This window comes from Cyprinodon variegatus, unplaced genomic scaffold (assembly GCF_000732505.1).
Source record: "Cyprinodon variegatus isolate N-32 unplaced genomic scaffold, C_variegatus-1.0 Scaffold1059, whole genome shotgun sequence".
Lineage (NCBI taxonomy): Eukaryota > Metazoa > Chordata > Actinopteri > Cyprinodontiformes > Cyprinodontidae > Cyprinodon > Cyprinodon variegatus.
Window position 1 is genome coordinate 195,941 of NW_015151512.1, and position 16,978 is coordinate 212,918.

Sequence of the window (16,978 nt, forward strand, 5' to 3'; positions counted from 1 at the left end):
ACCTTTTTACCATCGCATTTCCACGAGGAAATAAGCACTTCGTTGTATCAGTGTGCAATCTGTGACCAATTACTAAGTGTGTGCATAACTGGCAATGCCTCTGAGAAAAGATGGTAATATAATGAGAGGAGTATGCTGTGAATTACAGCCTCTTCACCACTCATAAAGCTACTCCCCCCCCCGTCTTTCTCAAGTGTGTATTAGCACAGAAAAAGAATGAAAAGAACCTTTACTGGTTACTTTTCTGCAAAGCTTTCTCCTGAGCTCCATTGAAATTTGTCTCTTTGTGTTTTTTCGAAGCACAAAGGTTTGAACTAATCAACCCAAGACTCTAAAAGACAGTTTTTCTGTCTCCATTGTCTAAAATGAATTGATTTGATATGAATTAGGGCAAACTGGGTCCATCTGATGATGAAATATAAATGCAGAGACGTGAGTCAACGGCAACTTAAATCATGGGAGGAGTGCAGCCATGAGGGGCTTTAAAAGTTTGATACAGAGACATTAAAACTGCTATAGCTTGATATTTATAATTGCTTTATAAAAAGAACAAACATTTTTTCTATAAAATCAGACCTGTTTTAGGTCAATTAAAGGAGAATTCCGGTTTTTAACACTTTTAGCCCATTTTCTGTAGTGTCCAGGATGAAATCGAATGATCGACACCAAAATTTTGACAATTGGTCCTGTCTCTGCTATTTGGCTCATGCAGAATCCCCCCCTGGCTGCTTCAGAATGGCTTCCATAGTGCATGTCCGATAATGTCCTTAAAACAACCTTAAACGTTCTTTTTTTAAAATATGCTACTCACCGGGTCGTCAGCGCTGTTCAATGACGTTCCAAAAAAAGTTTTGTGAAGAAAAAACGTTCCTGTCTCGTTTTATTTAGCATTTTGTAAATCCCAGAACTATTTTTTCCGATACATCACAACCGCTTATAAACTTCCGCTTCCCGTTCGAATCTGAAGCGTTGCACACTCCAGACCACTAGTTGGCGACGGTATCCTCTACCGTCAAACTCAAAGTCCAATATGTCCTACTCAAGAATCCACCTTTCGTATTCCATTTTCAGAGTTTTTTAAAGTGTTTAACAGAGACGTTAGCACCTCGACGTCGGAGTACACAGAGTGAAGCAGAAACACTTGGGCCTTGCGAAAAAACTACGACTAAGCGTAAACAGGCCCCCTTTCCGTTTCCGGTGGCGGAGGGATATTGACTATTCCAACAGAACTCAATGGGATTCACAAAATGCTAAATAAAACACTACAGGAACGTTTTTCTTTACGAAACTTTTTTTGGAACGTCATTGAACAGCGCTGACGACCCGGTGAGTAGCATATTTTTAAAAAAGAACGTTTAAGGTTGTTTTAAGGACATTATCGGACATGCACAATGGAAGCCATTCTGAAGCAGCCAGGGGGGGATTCTGCATGAGCCAAATAGCAGAGACAGGACCAATTGTCAAAATTTTGGTGTCGATCATTCGATTTCATCCTGGACACTACAGAAAATGGGCTAAAAGTGTTAAAAACCGGAATTTTCCTTTAAGATTAAATAAAGGATTTTAATTTGCTAAGTTCCAGTAAAATTAGATAAAAACTATTTTTTTATCACTTTCTTAAATGCTCACATTCATGCACAAATATTACTTTACATTTAAAGAATTTAAGAAAAGACCAGAAAATTATGCCACAACATTTTTTTTAGGCGACGCTTCAAACACATTGCTGTTTTGTTGTTATATGATGAAAATCCAAAGAAATCTGCCAAGATTTTAAGAAAGGAGCTGTACAAAGATGCTTCATTTGTCCCACGTTAATCTTTTGAAAGGATTTTTTTTGCAAGAAGAAAGATGAAGGGAACGACAAGCCATTACAGTGAGGAGGAAAGGAGGCGAGAGATTCGCTGTCCCAGAGATGAATGTGTTGTGGTGGTTAATGTGTGCCATGTGGACATGTGAAGATGCTGGCTTGGTAAGGGCTGTGTATACTCCCCGCAGCAGTGTGTCGCAGTGAGCTTGTCGCAGTTACAGATCTTTTTGATTTATGCCCAATATTGAAGCGTTGTCTTCGAGGGAAAATCAAGAACTAGCTGTGGGTCTAGATACGGCCGAAGCGGTGAGGAAGTGGAAAAATGCAAGGGTCAAGTTTATGCAACAACGGCAGGACATAAGGGTGAAAAAGAAATAAATTTGCCTCGAAGCAACATTTGATGTCATCATCCAGAATATTAAAGAAGCAAATGCTGCTTTAAAACAACGACCTTAAACTTAATGTCAAGAAATGGTTTAAAATTTCAGCCTTTTTTGTGAAGTTTTTGGAAGGAAAACCAAACTACTAAGAAAATGCAAAAAACTTGTGAACTATCAGTTAAAACAATGTATTTAAAAAAATAAATAAACCAAGAATTACAAATAGCTTTCCTTATTCTCACAGAAAAAACATTAGTCTGCCCTCAAGTCAGGCAGTGATTGGAGAAAAATGTTATGAGTTTTCATACACTATATTCAAATATCTTGTTTTGGATATTGTTGAATTTTTTTCCTACCTCATAACCTGCAGGAACCACAGTTAGATAATTTAGCCACGATAACCTAAAGATTTCCTTAAAACCTTTCATTCAGTTGTTGAAGCTTGTCTGGTTTATGCAGCATTCTAAAAATATTTTTTTTTATTGTTTTCTCCTTTATGACCTCTGTTTGCATCAATGCCCTGCACACATTTCCTACCCTGTGCTTTCATGTGTGAATGGATCATAAGTGGGAAACCACACAGAGGAGTGAATCTGGCTGAAAACTACTGCGCTCAAAGCACATGCAGGGGCAGGCGAGGACACGTGTCCTCAGCAGAACTCGTGTTACCGGCCCTTTGACCTCTGTGCAGGAGAGGATTGACTATGGATGTGGTGGCCATACAAATTGTATTAAATTTTGATGCTGTTTTCCTCAGTTATTGTAATCTTAGTTGATTTAATAAGAGTAAGAACAAATAAAGCAATGATTTAACATCCTGTTGGTGATCAGTATTGGGAAGAGAGGAATAAATTAAAGATGCAAAAGGACTACTAAAGGCTTTTCAGATACGTTTTGTAATTTAAATCCTATAAGTAAATGCATAATCTTTAGCACAAGTCATAGTTGTTCTGCTGCATCGTACATTTATTTCATTGCCGCCTCTGTTTTGTCCTCCTTCGTTAATTAACAAGTTTAAAACATTTTACTTTTGCAAGCTTGCACATCCTGAAACTGTTGACAATCCACATTAAATACACTATGCAGGTATAGGAAGGACGCTGTTTTAGTTGCAATCTTAAAAGTATCCTTGGTAAGCCTTTGACCAATAGAGGGGCTTTCCACACATTAGTCCTTTTAGCGGAGCTGTGAGGCGGCCCATACGTGTGAATTTATTAGCAGGTAATTTCATTTTAGGGCTGATGGGGCGATTATATAAAACTGATAAAATATTCTTAAAATTAGTAAAAATTTCTTAAAATAAGTGTATTTACCCTCAATTTGAGTAGGAAAATAAAATATCCCAATGCGTTTATCCTTAAAATAAGATCGTTAGACAATATGCACTTGAAATAGGAGAGAGCAGTTTTTTTTTTCTTATTTTAAATGTAAATTGTCTTATTCCATTGGCAAAGGGTCTCGCTTACATGCTCATTTTCAACACAGTTCTTTTAAGAAAAAATAACTTTTTTGCAGTGTTATGTCATTACCTGGGTATTAAAACGTTCTCTTTAGGATGTGAACTGAGTGAGTTTATCACGTCTTAGTAATATATCTAAACAATCGGATTTATCGGGATCAAAGAAATAATTGTCAACTAATTTAGTAATTTATTAATTATTAACTGAAGTATAGAGACCGTAAACTATACCTTTAGATGACAGAGTGCCGCACCTTGAGCAGCAATTATAAAAAAATAGTAAAAAAAAAAAGGAAAAAAAAAAAAAAAACCTTTTCCAACCGCAAAAAGCCCAAATAAAAAACCCCCAAAGGGAAAAAGTTTAAGTTCAACCGGGTTAAACTAACAAAAAAGCCTCCTTAAAGAAACCTTGGCCAACCGAATAAAAAACCAATCAACGAAAAAAATAATGGATAGATTAATTGATTGATTTGCTAATTTATTGTTAGTTTTAGCGCTAATCTAAACGTCATCATGTTGACTTAACAAACATCTCCAGGTGATGTTCATAAGGTTTTCTTAGGTGGTCGTCTAGCTGTAAGTTTGCCTATTTCACGCAGGCTGGATATTTAGAAATGTTTATGTGCTACTTTAAAGCTTTAAATTTTTTTAAAAGTTTTTTTTGTCCCTTTGTAATAATTTCTGGCTTCACTCAGCACATATTCCACCTTTTTATTGTTATGGGATTTCAAATATTAAAGCTAATCTGACTCATGATGTCCCAGGAGGAATCTCTGCTTTTCACTCTTGTTTAAAGTAAATCTGACCTGATAGTGAAAGGTAACCACACCCACCGAAATGTGCTTTAGGTCCTAGGAATGGATACAGGAAAAGAGAAATATAAATGAGTCATTTTTCTGTATTCTACTCATCGATCAGGGTAAGGGGCGGCAGTAACGTGACTCCAATGCAAGCTTACTCCTAATTATTCTGATCTCCAGAAAGGTCAGTCTGTCGTTTCATAACTAAAAACTGCTTCTAATGACAAGAAGGGTTACAGTTAAACATAAAATCGATGAGTTGGTGTTTTTTGTTGTATTTCTTAATATCTAACAACCAGGAGAAATGATATGGTTTGCATAGTTAAACCAAAGAAGTACAAGTTTGTTATATAAGAAGATCAGGATGAAATGGTAATGATGCAAAATAGGGTGATTTAAAAAGTTCCTCTCAGCACAGGATCCTGTAAATATCCTCTAACCGCGTCCAGTATGGCGTTCAGGGACACGCTGTATGTCAGGCTGAATTATAAACCTAAATGCATTCAGACCTTTTGAATAACATGATGCGTTTCTGAAGGATCTCACCTTGTGAGTGACTGTGATGGAGGCCGTTAACATAGCAAGATAAATGAAGCTGAGATTTACTCAATGCTTGGATCACAGTCGCAGCCGTTAAGGAAAATGATTGCGAAACCATAAAAAACCAAAATGATTTTATTAGAAGTGGGGAAAAAATGGGGTGCTTAGTGGCATAGTGGGTAGCTCTGCTGCATTGCAGCAAGAATATCTGGGTTTGATTCCCGGCCCGGGGTCTTTCTGCATGGAGTTTGCATGTTCTCCATGAGCATGCGTGGGTTCTCTCCGGGTACTCCAGCTTTCTCCCACAGTCCAAAAACATGACTGTTAGGTTAATTGGCAATTGAGTTATTTGAGTGTTAATTGGTTAATTGAGTGTGTGCGTGAATGTTTGTTTGTCTCTGTGATGGACTGGCGACCTGTCCAGGGTTTACTCCTCCTAACGCCCATAGACAGCTGGAGATAGGCACCAGCACCTCTCACGACCTCGCTTAGGATAAGCGGGAAAAGATGGATGGATAGAAGTGGAAAAAATGGAATATCAACCCAAGGATGAGTGGACAAGATCAGTTTAAAGATGAACATGTGTTACTCCTAAAGGAGGTAATGAACGTTAAAGAGGAGAAATGTGTAAAATGCATGAGAACAAAAGGCATCTGTGAAATTTTGGCTGGAGAGGCTGTAGCGACGGAGGGGAGGGGGAGCGGAGGGGCATGGTCCTCACCAGCTAGTCTGGATTAATTCCTATAAGATGAAGGCCTTGCTTCAGCATCCATCTTCCACTAGTTCCTCCTCCATTTAGAACTCCTATTTGTTTTTTGATGTTGTTTTTTTAAGTAGGGACATTTGCAATAGTTATGGCAAATGCGTATCTTCACAGCTGTATAGTGAGTCGGTTGGAGAATGGAGAATGTTCACCATTTTCAGCAAAAAGTGTCTAAAGCAACAACCATTCAAAACCTGAAAGCGCTTAAGCCAACATTTCAAGCTAACCTATACTTTTACTATTGTATTCAAGATTTTTTGTTTCTTTTGCGTGATAAAATGGAGCTAGAACTAATTTTAAAGGAAAAAAATTAAGCAAAGACTTAAATGGGGAAAGTTAAGTGTTTCTCTCCTCCCGTCCAGTCATTCATGCACGCCCACTCTCCTCCTGTTCTGTGTGGCAGGCCGTTGCAAGGGCCGTTCATTGTAATGGTAATGCTAAGCAAACCAATCAAAATTTAACTTGCCAGTTCAGAAATGCTACTACCCGATCCGTACCGGAAGCACAATCCGTACCATCAGCTCATTTGCCCGAGAGCAACCAGATATACACCTAGGTTTTAATAAATAACGTAAATATGGTACTAAAATTACTTATTTCTATCTGTAACTCACTAAAGTATGCTAATATACATCTTTAAAAAATGTTTTATGTCTTTTCTGATAGAACTTTTAACATTTTCCCCTTGAACCTGCTTGTCTGATATCATCATCAGACATGCCCTGAGAAGTACGGCAAAATATGATTAAACTTATTTTTATTTCTATTTTAGTTGTTTCTTTCCTTATGTTATGCACTATACACCGTAATGTTAACATGAATTGAAAATGTGAAATTAATAAAAAGACTAGATCTATGTTTACATCAAAAGTCGAGAAATTTAGCTCCCAGAAGTAGCGTATTTCCGGTGCAAATCGGGCTCAGATTGATAAAACAGAAAGGATTTTAACAGAAAGGCATTTTTTTCTCAAGAAATGGACTATTTACCTTTTACACATTTTAGTTTAGTCCACTTGCCATTTTAGGGGAGTGAACATGTAATTTAGGTCCTTTTCTTTTTAACAAAATAAAATCGAGGGCGACCCGGATGTATATCTGGTATCTTCCGGGACGGATCGGGTAATGACGAGAAGAAACGCAGGAACCTCCATTTCTTTTCTCAAGTCAACACCAAAGCTCTAAAATTCACATTTTGCTTCTTTTGTTTTTCTTTTGTTTTAATCTATAAAATATAACACCAAGAATACGAAGCCATTTTTAAAAATTATGAAGAAGACTTTATGATCCAGAAATTTCTCATCTTCGTCTCATGTTACTTCAACCTACCATTCCTATTGGTGTAGAATCCTTTCGCGTCATAACAAGAAGTAAATATTTACATAGTGTGGACCCTTAAAAATATATAAAACTACTATTTATAAAAGTGTTATCTTCAGCGAAATGTACATAAAAGTAAACTAGTTCATATGTAGTATGTTTTTGACACAAAGTGACCAGTTTAGTTTGTGTTGGACACTCGGTATTTGGAAGAGAAACTTACTGCTGTGATGTTCAGCACAAGACGCCACTTTTGGGGACAAAACCAAAGAGTTTTCATTGAATCTGAAGCCTGGAGCTTCCCAGAACTTTACAGCGAGTTCAGGCCTATTGTTTAACTGTCTGGGCCACAACTTTACGGGTTTACGTTCCCTCCCACTGCTTTCATTGTGTCATTTATGGCTGGAACAGACTACTCGTTCATTGGCAAAGCTAAAATGTTCTTCTGTTCTTTAAAGACAAACTGAGATTTGAATTCAAATCAAGCTAAACTTAATATTGTTTCTATTCATATTAAAATATGAATTAGGAAACTTACTTGCTTCATAAATCAGAAATGTTAGTCTGCAGGTTTTTTTTTTGTTAAACGGCCGGTGCTAATATATAGTGCTTTTCAAGTCAGGAGACTTGACCACTACATCCATTCACTGATAGTGTTGAGCTACGTTATAGCCATAGCTGCCCCGGGCCTCACTGACAGAAACACAGGCGCCACCGGGCCCTCTGACCAGCATCAGTTGGCAATGCAGGTGAAATGTCTTTCCTTAAACTCAGGGCTTAAACTGACAACGTTGCAGGGCAGCCCCTTTAACCTGCACCACTATTTCCCCCTCTTTAATTTTGGTCGTTAGTTTTTAAACATGATTTAGGAAATCATTTGAAGATCTGAAAAAGATTTCCAAAATGATTTACAAGACATTGTTAGCCAGTTGACATGACATTGGCATGCATTTTAGATCAATGTCCAAGTTCTAGTGTCGTAAAAATAAAGGTGTAGTGGAGGATTTTCGCGAATTTTTGAAAAGACCTGCCCTCTCCACTTTTTAAATGCACAACCCTGTATCTGCTTCGGAGAGGGAGCACCTATTAAACAAGTGCGAGAGCACACTCTCTTTAAAAGTTGCTGTTTGCGTCGGTCATACAAGCTTACTTTCCAAAAGATTTTCAATTTTTCCACTACGTAAGACTCACCACTGGTAAGTGAAAATGGGGACAAGAACATAGCACGGCATTACCTAAACATATCACCAGAATGATTAACAATTAGGAAGACCACTTATTTTGATGATCCTTCCAGTAAAAGAACATCTTTCATTGTATTTTTAAATTTCCAGAATGTAAAAGCCCTTCTGGCTTCTTGGCATTTGAAAAAGTTAGTTTTTGAATCTCTTCTGGCCATGTTGTGGTTCCCTAGAATGAGCTGAAGAGCGTCGTATTGGACTAGGATGACGTAAGGTTTTCTCTAAGACCTGCTGTCATGGAAGGATGGAAGCTTTAAGGGCGGATTATACTTCTGTTACCGCTCACATCAAATGTCGCTTGGGTCTGTTCGTTAACCAGTTTTGCTGGTATGCTTCTGCACCGTCGGTCTGGAATTTCTAGGGACGCACAGCAGTTTCCCTCCAAAGCACTAGGGGGAGCCTATTCGAGAACTCGCGGATGGTCATGAGAACGTCTTCGGCGGCGCTGGCGGGGGTGTTTATTTTCCAAAACAACATGGCTGAGGCATCGGACAAGTGGTTGTACTTCCAACCTTTTGTCGTGGTTGTCCATTGTTGTTATTACTCCTAGGTTTTGAAAAATGGCGCGCCCCGACACTGAACTGAGAAGGACGACCACACAGACAGCCGGAAAGTCATACCAAGGACCAATCACAGCTGCTTTTTGTCTGTGCACTTCCACTAGAGGTCTGTGCGGGTTTGCGACAGTCCGACGCATAGTCAGGATTTTTTTGAGGTGTGCGACGACGGTTGCAAAACCTCTACATAGGGGGGCGTAGTCACACATAGACAGATTTGACGGTTGCAGAGGCTATGCATCAGAGGTATAAACTGGCCTTTTCATGAATTTCTAACAAGAAAACTTTTAGTCCGTCTCCATTTAGCTTTATTTTCTCGCAGTGCTTGCAGAACAACCCTGTCTTGTTTGATCCTTCTGTCAAAAATCGGATATGACAATAGAATATTTAAAAAGGTTAGGGGTCTTCTTCAGTTTTATGTTATCAAAGCAAAAAAGCACAAACAGACCTCCAGATGTTGTTCTGTTTTAACATTGTGAGATCTTCCACGTTTATCATCTCCAGCATCAACCCTTCTCTAAAACACAGGAAGCTGTTTGGGAAAATTTACTGATGGCAACAGAAATATGAGCTAGAAAAGCGGCAAACTGGCTCCTGAGAAAACGAATTTTCTGCGCTGTAAAATTTAACTGCAAAGAAATATAAACATTGAAGGCAATTAAAACTTGTGCTTTATTTACTTTAAACTTTCAAAGGTTTCTCTGATATATCTCTTCTTTAAGATACAAGAAAAGGAGAAGATCAACAAGTCTTGAGTATTTTATAGATAAAGTTTACTTGAACTTTTTTCCATGAATGGCTGCCATTTATACACGACCTTCGACGCGGCTCTTACTGTTCTGCTAGTTTCTGTAGGTTTACAACTTTTTTTTTTTTTCCTCTTAGGAACAATCATCACAATAGATCCAATGAAGGTGGAAAATTTTATCAATTGATTTCAAAAGCCCATTTTACTGTACAGTGGCCTTCAAAAATCAAATGTTTTGAAATGAACTTATGAATAATTTTTAAGTTAAGAAATAAATTCTTAACTTTCTTAAGTAACTGGATCTTCATATTTATGTCAGGAGGTCCTTAAAAGATGAGCGAACTATATGAATGCCTTAATGCAGAAATGGGTTGTTGTTCCTCAGTTTCATCCAAGGTCTCTTTGTAGATATACATTTGGCTTTAGTGTGATTGAAAACACGGATTGAACACATTTAAGATCTAATACTCCACCTGCAAGTGATTCCCTTTGGATTTTTACATTTTACAGCAGCCTGTGGTGAATCTGACCTTCGTTTTTATTCTTGTGTCTAAATCAGGATGAACCGTCTCGTTTTTAAAGCAACCTTAAGTTCTGGGTAAAATGTATTTAATGACAAAAAGTTTTTTTCATCTTAAATACAAATTGTTCATGTTTAACTATATGTATTTATGTCGGTATTTAGATTAGAGCCGATGATTTTACTTACTATTAATGTGTCGATTCTTTTTTTGATTCATCGGATAATCATTGAATAGCAAAATATTACGTAAAGAAGTTTTTACAGAATTAAACCAGGTGAAACTAAAGCTTTTCCACCTGGAGTTCTGAATAGAGCATATTGACTGAAGAAAATTTTTTTTATGATCTTAAATGCTAAATATTTATATATTTTGGTACAATTACTTCTTTTTTTTCTCCACTTTATTTTTTATAGATTTTTTACAGAACATGACAATGATTAATGTCCTTTAGCACAAAAAAACCCGGAAAAAAAAAAAAAAAAAGCATTAGACAACAATAAATAATATTATATAAAAATAATTTGTTCATTTACACTTTAGACATACTGAAAGTAAAAAATTATAAAAAAAACACTTTATGGAGTTTCAACCAGTCAATTAGAAGTGTCCACACCTTTATTTATGACAAATGGGGTAAAGAAGAACAACAAAAGAGGGGGAGATAGGGGTTCTTTATGGCTTCAGTTGCTCTAAAATGGGTTTCCAAATTTTTTAGGGTATAATTACTTCTCCAAGTGGGTTGTTCTGTCAGCTAAAGGTATGTTTTACAGTCTCTATACTCCAGTTAAAGGATTACTAAATTAGTTGACGATTATTTCAATAACTGATTAATCACGATTAATCCGATAGTTTTAATGTAGATAAGTCTGCCATATAGATGATCGGCAGTTCTTATGTTTTTCTGTTAGTCATTTCAAAATGTAAGGAAAATATTGATGTACATTATCCATTGTGATCTTAGAGATAAAGATATGCAAATTTCTAATTCTGATTGTGATGAGTTATTTGTATTGATTAACTTTGGCTTGATCCGTATTGAAAACTGAACAAATTTGGGTACCTATCATTTCATTGAAAACATTTTTGTCTTGTAAAATGTATTGTAATATGTACTTTCTGTATGAGTTATGTTTGAATACCAGGTTTTCTTATGGCTACACTGGAAATAATAGAATTCTAAGTCCTTTTTTCTTAAAATAAGTGCATTTTTCTTGAATTGAAGAGGAAAGTGAGACACATCTAATTATTTTAAGAGTAAAAACACTCATTCCATTGGCAAATCATCTCATTTTTTTTCACAAATTAAAGGCAAATAACCTTAATTTAAGAAATCTTGACTTATTTCTAGATATTTTTTGCAGTGTAAAGCAGGTTTCTTCAAATTCATCCTCCGTTGTTTTTACTCAGGTCAGTTACTTTCCCAAATTATTAACGTTTTTTTATTTTTATTTTACTTAAGTGCTTTTCTTACTGATGACTTACTTTTAATTTGTTTATTCTGGTACTTGTACTCAAACCGTAGCTGCCTGAATTAAAAAAGTTTAGAAATATCTTGTCAGTAGGCTTTAAACTGCATTAAAAAATAAGAATTAAAAGTCACATTTAGGAAGGGCCAAGGCTCTTATCTATTACCAGCTTTAACATTTGTGTCAAACTGAAGGTTTTTCGAATATTGCTCAAGCATTTAGTTACAGATACTAAAATGATTTCTAAAAGTCTGCATGCTCTCTAAAATAGTTGCTTTTGCAGGATGGGATGAAAAGGTCTTGTTTTTAACTTGGAAATGTTTAGTTTCCACTGATACATTTAAAGACTTTAGGAAGGAAATGTAACTGCTGCAGAAACATGTGTCCTGCTGCATGAATGAAGCCTTGTGTGAATGGAAAACTGCTGCAGAGGGACAGCGACTGTGTGAAGCTGGAGGGGAAACGGAAATGGGCTTGAACAGAGTAAGCATGGAGAGAGGTCCGAAGGGCTGACTCTGGTAAACCAGCAGATCTTCACCAGTCTTGCCAGCAGATGTTTTGTTGCCGACTCTTAAGTGTTTTCCCTCAGGTGTCTGGGAAAAAAAAAAGAAAACATCTGCTGTATGCTGAGATCTGGTGTACAGATAAAGTTAAAGCGAGCCCAAACTGCTGCCTGCTGCTTCACATGTTTCACCTGCAACCATGCGTTCTGTCAAGTGTAATTGTGTAAAAATTAGCCAGACCAAGGGGCACACTCATACACACTTGCTTCACACTTGCAGGCTCGTTCAGGCTGCGGCGAGGGACTCTGCATGGGAAGTGTGAACCGTAGAAGGCCAGACAAAGTGACATGTGTTCGCCCGAGGGGTTTGCACTGTAACTGTGTGTGTTTCTGTGTGTCTGCGTGCATATGTTTGTGCGAAAGCGCGGTGGTTAGCGCGCCAGCCCTGCTGTTTACTGTGGGGGATTTTAGAAGAATTGTAGGCAGCTGGCAAGCCCCTTCAGTTTCTGTGTGTTTTTTGTTTTGCTTTTTTTCTTCTCTCCCCTCCCTCTCCTAAATCTGCCGGTAGCTGTGTGTAGCCCTTCTCTGCGTGTCTGCCCTTCAGTCGTGCGCTCCACTTATGTGGTTACGATGTGCCGCAGCGATTTAACAAAATAGGCAATTTCCTTCATGAAAAGAAGCAATAATTTGCATTTTAGCAGCTGGGATACAGGATTATGACATGTTGCTCTGAAAGCTACGTTTAAAGAAATTACTGAAAAGACAAAATTATAATGCATAATAAACGAGTGACTAAAATCTGGGTTTCAAAGAGCAGTGAAGGAGCCTTGTTTGTTTAGCTTGAGCAATTAGTCTACTTTTCTGCAGTGCAAGTGCAATAACCCAAGTCAACTACGGTGTAGTTTCCTCTCTAACGTGCAGATATTTTTATATTTAAGGGAAACATATTCCAGGAGGTTATAACTTTTTTCTTTTCATATGCTTTTTTTTGCACTATATGCAATGGCATATGCTTTAACTTTTTATACTCTATATAAGCTATTGGAACCAGAATTTCCCTGAAGGCGTAATCGCAAGAGTGAAATAAAGTTGAGTCCAGGCTCGGACTGGTAATCTGTTCTACGAATCTGTGGGCCGGTCCTAATTTCAGCGTACAAGGGCCGGCCCTCCTTAAATCATACCGGCCCCAAACACTTACTATCCGGCCGAAGCTCCTACCTGTGACAGTAAATAACTGAAGGAGCTCAAGAAGTAATATTAAATACCTAAATGATGCATGCAGTATATATAGCTCTTCCTTGTCATGCACATCCTTGTGACGGTTGGTACGATGTAATTTTCTATTTCTTTAAATTGTAAAATCCTTGCAACAAACTAAGTTATAGCAAAACTAAAATGCTTTCTTTAAACCAAACTACGATGTTCCTCTTATATTTGACAAATTTATGTTATATTATGCAAAAATATGTGGCGGTGCATAATGGGGTTTTGCATCTAAAGGCTAACGTTTTCCCTCTTACGTGCATTGTTGCCAGGTTGGGATGTTTCCCAATCTGGCAGCTTAAAGGAATAGTACACCCAAAACATGATTAGCCTTCATTTTCTACTCACCCCCATGCTGAACAACACTCTGGAGTACTTTTTTGATATCTCAAATGCATCTGGAGATCTGGGAGGCTTCTTGCTGTCTGCTGACATTCAAATAATGGAGGTCTATGGCGCCCGAGGCAGAAAGGTCCATAAAAGTCCACAAAAACGTGTCAATATTCCTCCATACTGCTCGTCCAATGTATTCCAAGTGTCCTGAGTGGGTAGCGTCCAGAATTTACTCGAAACAAAGTCATTTAGAATGTTTTTAGAGCATAAACAGTAGTGTATAGGATTTCCTGAAAGCGCGTTCACGAGTCTACGGAAACCGCGGCAGACCAAACCAGATGAAAGTGCGCATTCAGCTCGGCAAAGAACTCATGCTCTTCCTCAACACTGAAGTCCTCAGACATTTTTCTTTCGTTGTTTCTTTCTTTGCACAGGTAAACAGCACATTTCTTCTTCTACGCTTGCATTATCGGCAGAGCAGACGCTGAATGCGCACTTTCATCTGGTTTGGTCTGCCGCGGTTTCCGTAGACTCGTGAACGCGCTTTCAGGAAATCCTATACACTACTGTTTATGCTCTAAAAACATTCTAAATGACTTCGTTTCGAGTAAATTCTGGATGCTACCCACTCAGGACACTTGGAATACATTGGACGAGCAGTATGGAGGAATATTGACATGTTTTTTGTGGACTTTTATGGACCTTTCTGCCTCGGGCGCCATAGACCTCCATTATTTGAATGTCAGCAGACAGCAAGAAGCCTCCCAGATCTCCAGATGCATTTGAGATATCAAAAAAGTACTCCAGAGTGTTGTTCAGCATGGGGGTGAGTAGAAAATGAAGGCTAATCATGTTTTGAGTGTACTATTCCTTTAAGATGGCTGTCTATGGGCGAACATTTCTTCTTTAGATTTATGGCCTAAGAGATCAATAGACTTCGTTTTAAATTGGGCAAGATTTCGTATATCAAGGAGGTTTATGAATAGTTTTTGGGCTGGAAAACGTGAGTCAGTGACATCTGGCAACCCTGCTGATGTGGTGAGTGTGGACGTTACGCAGCAGCAGTCACTGCCGCACCCGTGTTAATAACCAAAACCAGTAAAACCGCATTAGAAGTCTTGGTGATGGTTGTCGTGTGATGCTTGAAGATCGGTTAATCCATGGTGTTTATTCATGCTGTGTTTCACATTTTGACTGTGCTTCTGTTTTTTTTTTTTTTTGGCCGGTGTCGAGTAGACTTAGGCCTGGTTGAGTCTAAGTCTAAGATCCGTTTTTAATATTCAGAAACAATTTTCTGAGTAGAGGTGAGCAGCTGAATCAAGAGTTGTTCAGTATTTCTGGAATTTAAATTTAATTTCAAATTTAATTTCTGGTTATAAACATACAACTTTTACATCAGATTCATACATTTTTTTTTCCTTCAGCAAGGAAAAAAACAGTTAAATTAACTTATAATTATGGTTAATTAAATAAAAGCTAATATAATGTTTGTTTTCTTTCTTTTGCAGGTGTTGGTCCTTCTGATGCTGGGTTCTCCATCGACTGGCTGACTTGTTTTTTTTTCCACTCCTGGCTGCTGTTTAGTAACATCCATACTGTACCAATAGCTGGACACCTGTACGAGTTACCATTAATATTCTTTACATCAAAACCCCACCATAAGCCAAGCGCTGTTAGCTGCCAGTATGGAGCGCAGTAGCTGGAGTGGCAGTGAGAGTCCAGGGGAGGACATGGACAGACTCAGTGATTCAGGAGGAGACAAGACAATGGACGGGGACCCCGAGGGGGTCTGGAGCCCGGATATCGAGCAGAGCTTCCAGGAGGCCCTGGCCATCTATCCACCCTGTGGGAGGAGGAAGATTATACTGTCAGATGAAGGGAAGATGTACGGTGAGTGGTTGAAGCACATTTAAAAATAATAAAAAAATAAAAGTCTCTTAAAGTTTTAGTTCCAGTTAACTGTTGTTTCAGATCTCTTATGTAAGGCTATATGTAATATGTTACTTTTGGAGGGAAAAAAAAAAAAATCCCATCCTTGGGCAAGACAAACAGGCATCGATTGGCCGACTTCTGGTGTGAGACGGTGAGAATAACGACGTCGGCGGTGGAGATGGAAGATTGTCTCACGGCGCATCAAGTGTCAGAAAAACAGGGATGAAACATAAGCTGTAAGGGCGAGGAAATGGAGGCATGCTGTAGCTGCTTTGTGTGTGTGGGGGTGTGTGAGAGGACGACGGCGTGACAGAAGTGGGAGAGTATTTGTGTGTTTGAACTAATAGACTGATGAACAGATGGTCCTCTGGCTGCCACCAGCTGCGTCCCTCTTCCACTCTCTTTTACTGGTTTCTTTTTCTTTTTTTATAAATTTCTTTATCACTGAGCTTTTTATCTATATTATATCTAGATTCTTATATGAATCCTTAATTTTGATGGGTTTCCATTAGATGGATTATTTTCAGAGCGGCATTGATGAGGTCTGTGATCCTGTGTAGGTCTAGTGCCTCCCTAAGTGTCTCCACTGCATGTTAGATAAAAAGCCAGATAAAACATAGAAGATAAATGAAACATTTCTATCAATCTTCAGTCTATTTCATCCAAGGAGCTCTTCAATAATCATATGGTGTCAAATCCATATATTTACATTGTATGTAAAATACCTTTTTTTCTACTTTCCTACAATAAATCAAACTTTTCATGTTTTGATTTGGTTAGGAATACCATCTTATCAATTTAGTCGAACTCAGAGGTTTGCTCTAGGGAAGCAATAATCGCTAAATTTTTAATTCATCTAACGTTGATCAATCTTATCGATCGACTACAGTAACTATTAATTGATAAGCATCATTTTCTCTCATATCAAGAGAAAACTCAACATTTTTTCTCATATCAAGAGAAAACTCAACATTTTCTCTCATATCAAGAGAAAACTCAACATTTTCTCTCATATCAAGAGAAAACTCAGCGTTTTCTCTCATATCAAGAGAAAACTCAACATTTTCTCTCATATCAAGAGAAAACTCAGCATTTTCTCTCATATCAAGAGAAAACTCAACATTTTCTCTCATATCAAGAGAAAACTCAGCATTTTCTCTCATATCAAGAGAAAACTCAACATTTTCTCTCATATCAAGAGAAAACTCAACATTTTCTCTCATATCAAGAGAAAACTCAGCGTTTTCTCTCTTATAAAGAGCGTCTTTCCATAACAAGGGGGGCTTAAGTTTTATTTCACAATATGTTGAATTGAAAAAGCTAGTTACTCAAATGATAAAAAA

The 16,978-nt window shown here is 37.8% G+C and overlaps 1 protein-coding gene across 1 annotated transcript in view; it reads left to right on the forward strand.

Annotated features, from left to right (window-relative positions):
• LOC107101151 (transcriptional enhancer factor TEF-1-like) overlaps positions 1–16,978 on the forward strand; it is an 82,028-nt gene that overhangs the window by 11,629 nt on the left and 53,421 nt on the right. The window contains exon 2 of the mRNA XM_015399942.1: positions 15,212–15,593. Coding sequence (XP_015255428.1) covers positions 15,389–15,593 — 205 coding nt within the window. The 5' untranslated portion in view covers positions 15,212–15,388. The remainder of the gene's footprint in view (positions 1–15,211; positions 15,594–16,978) is intronic.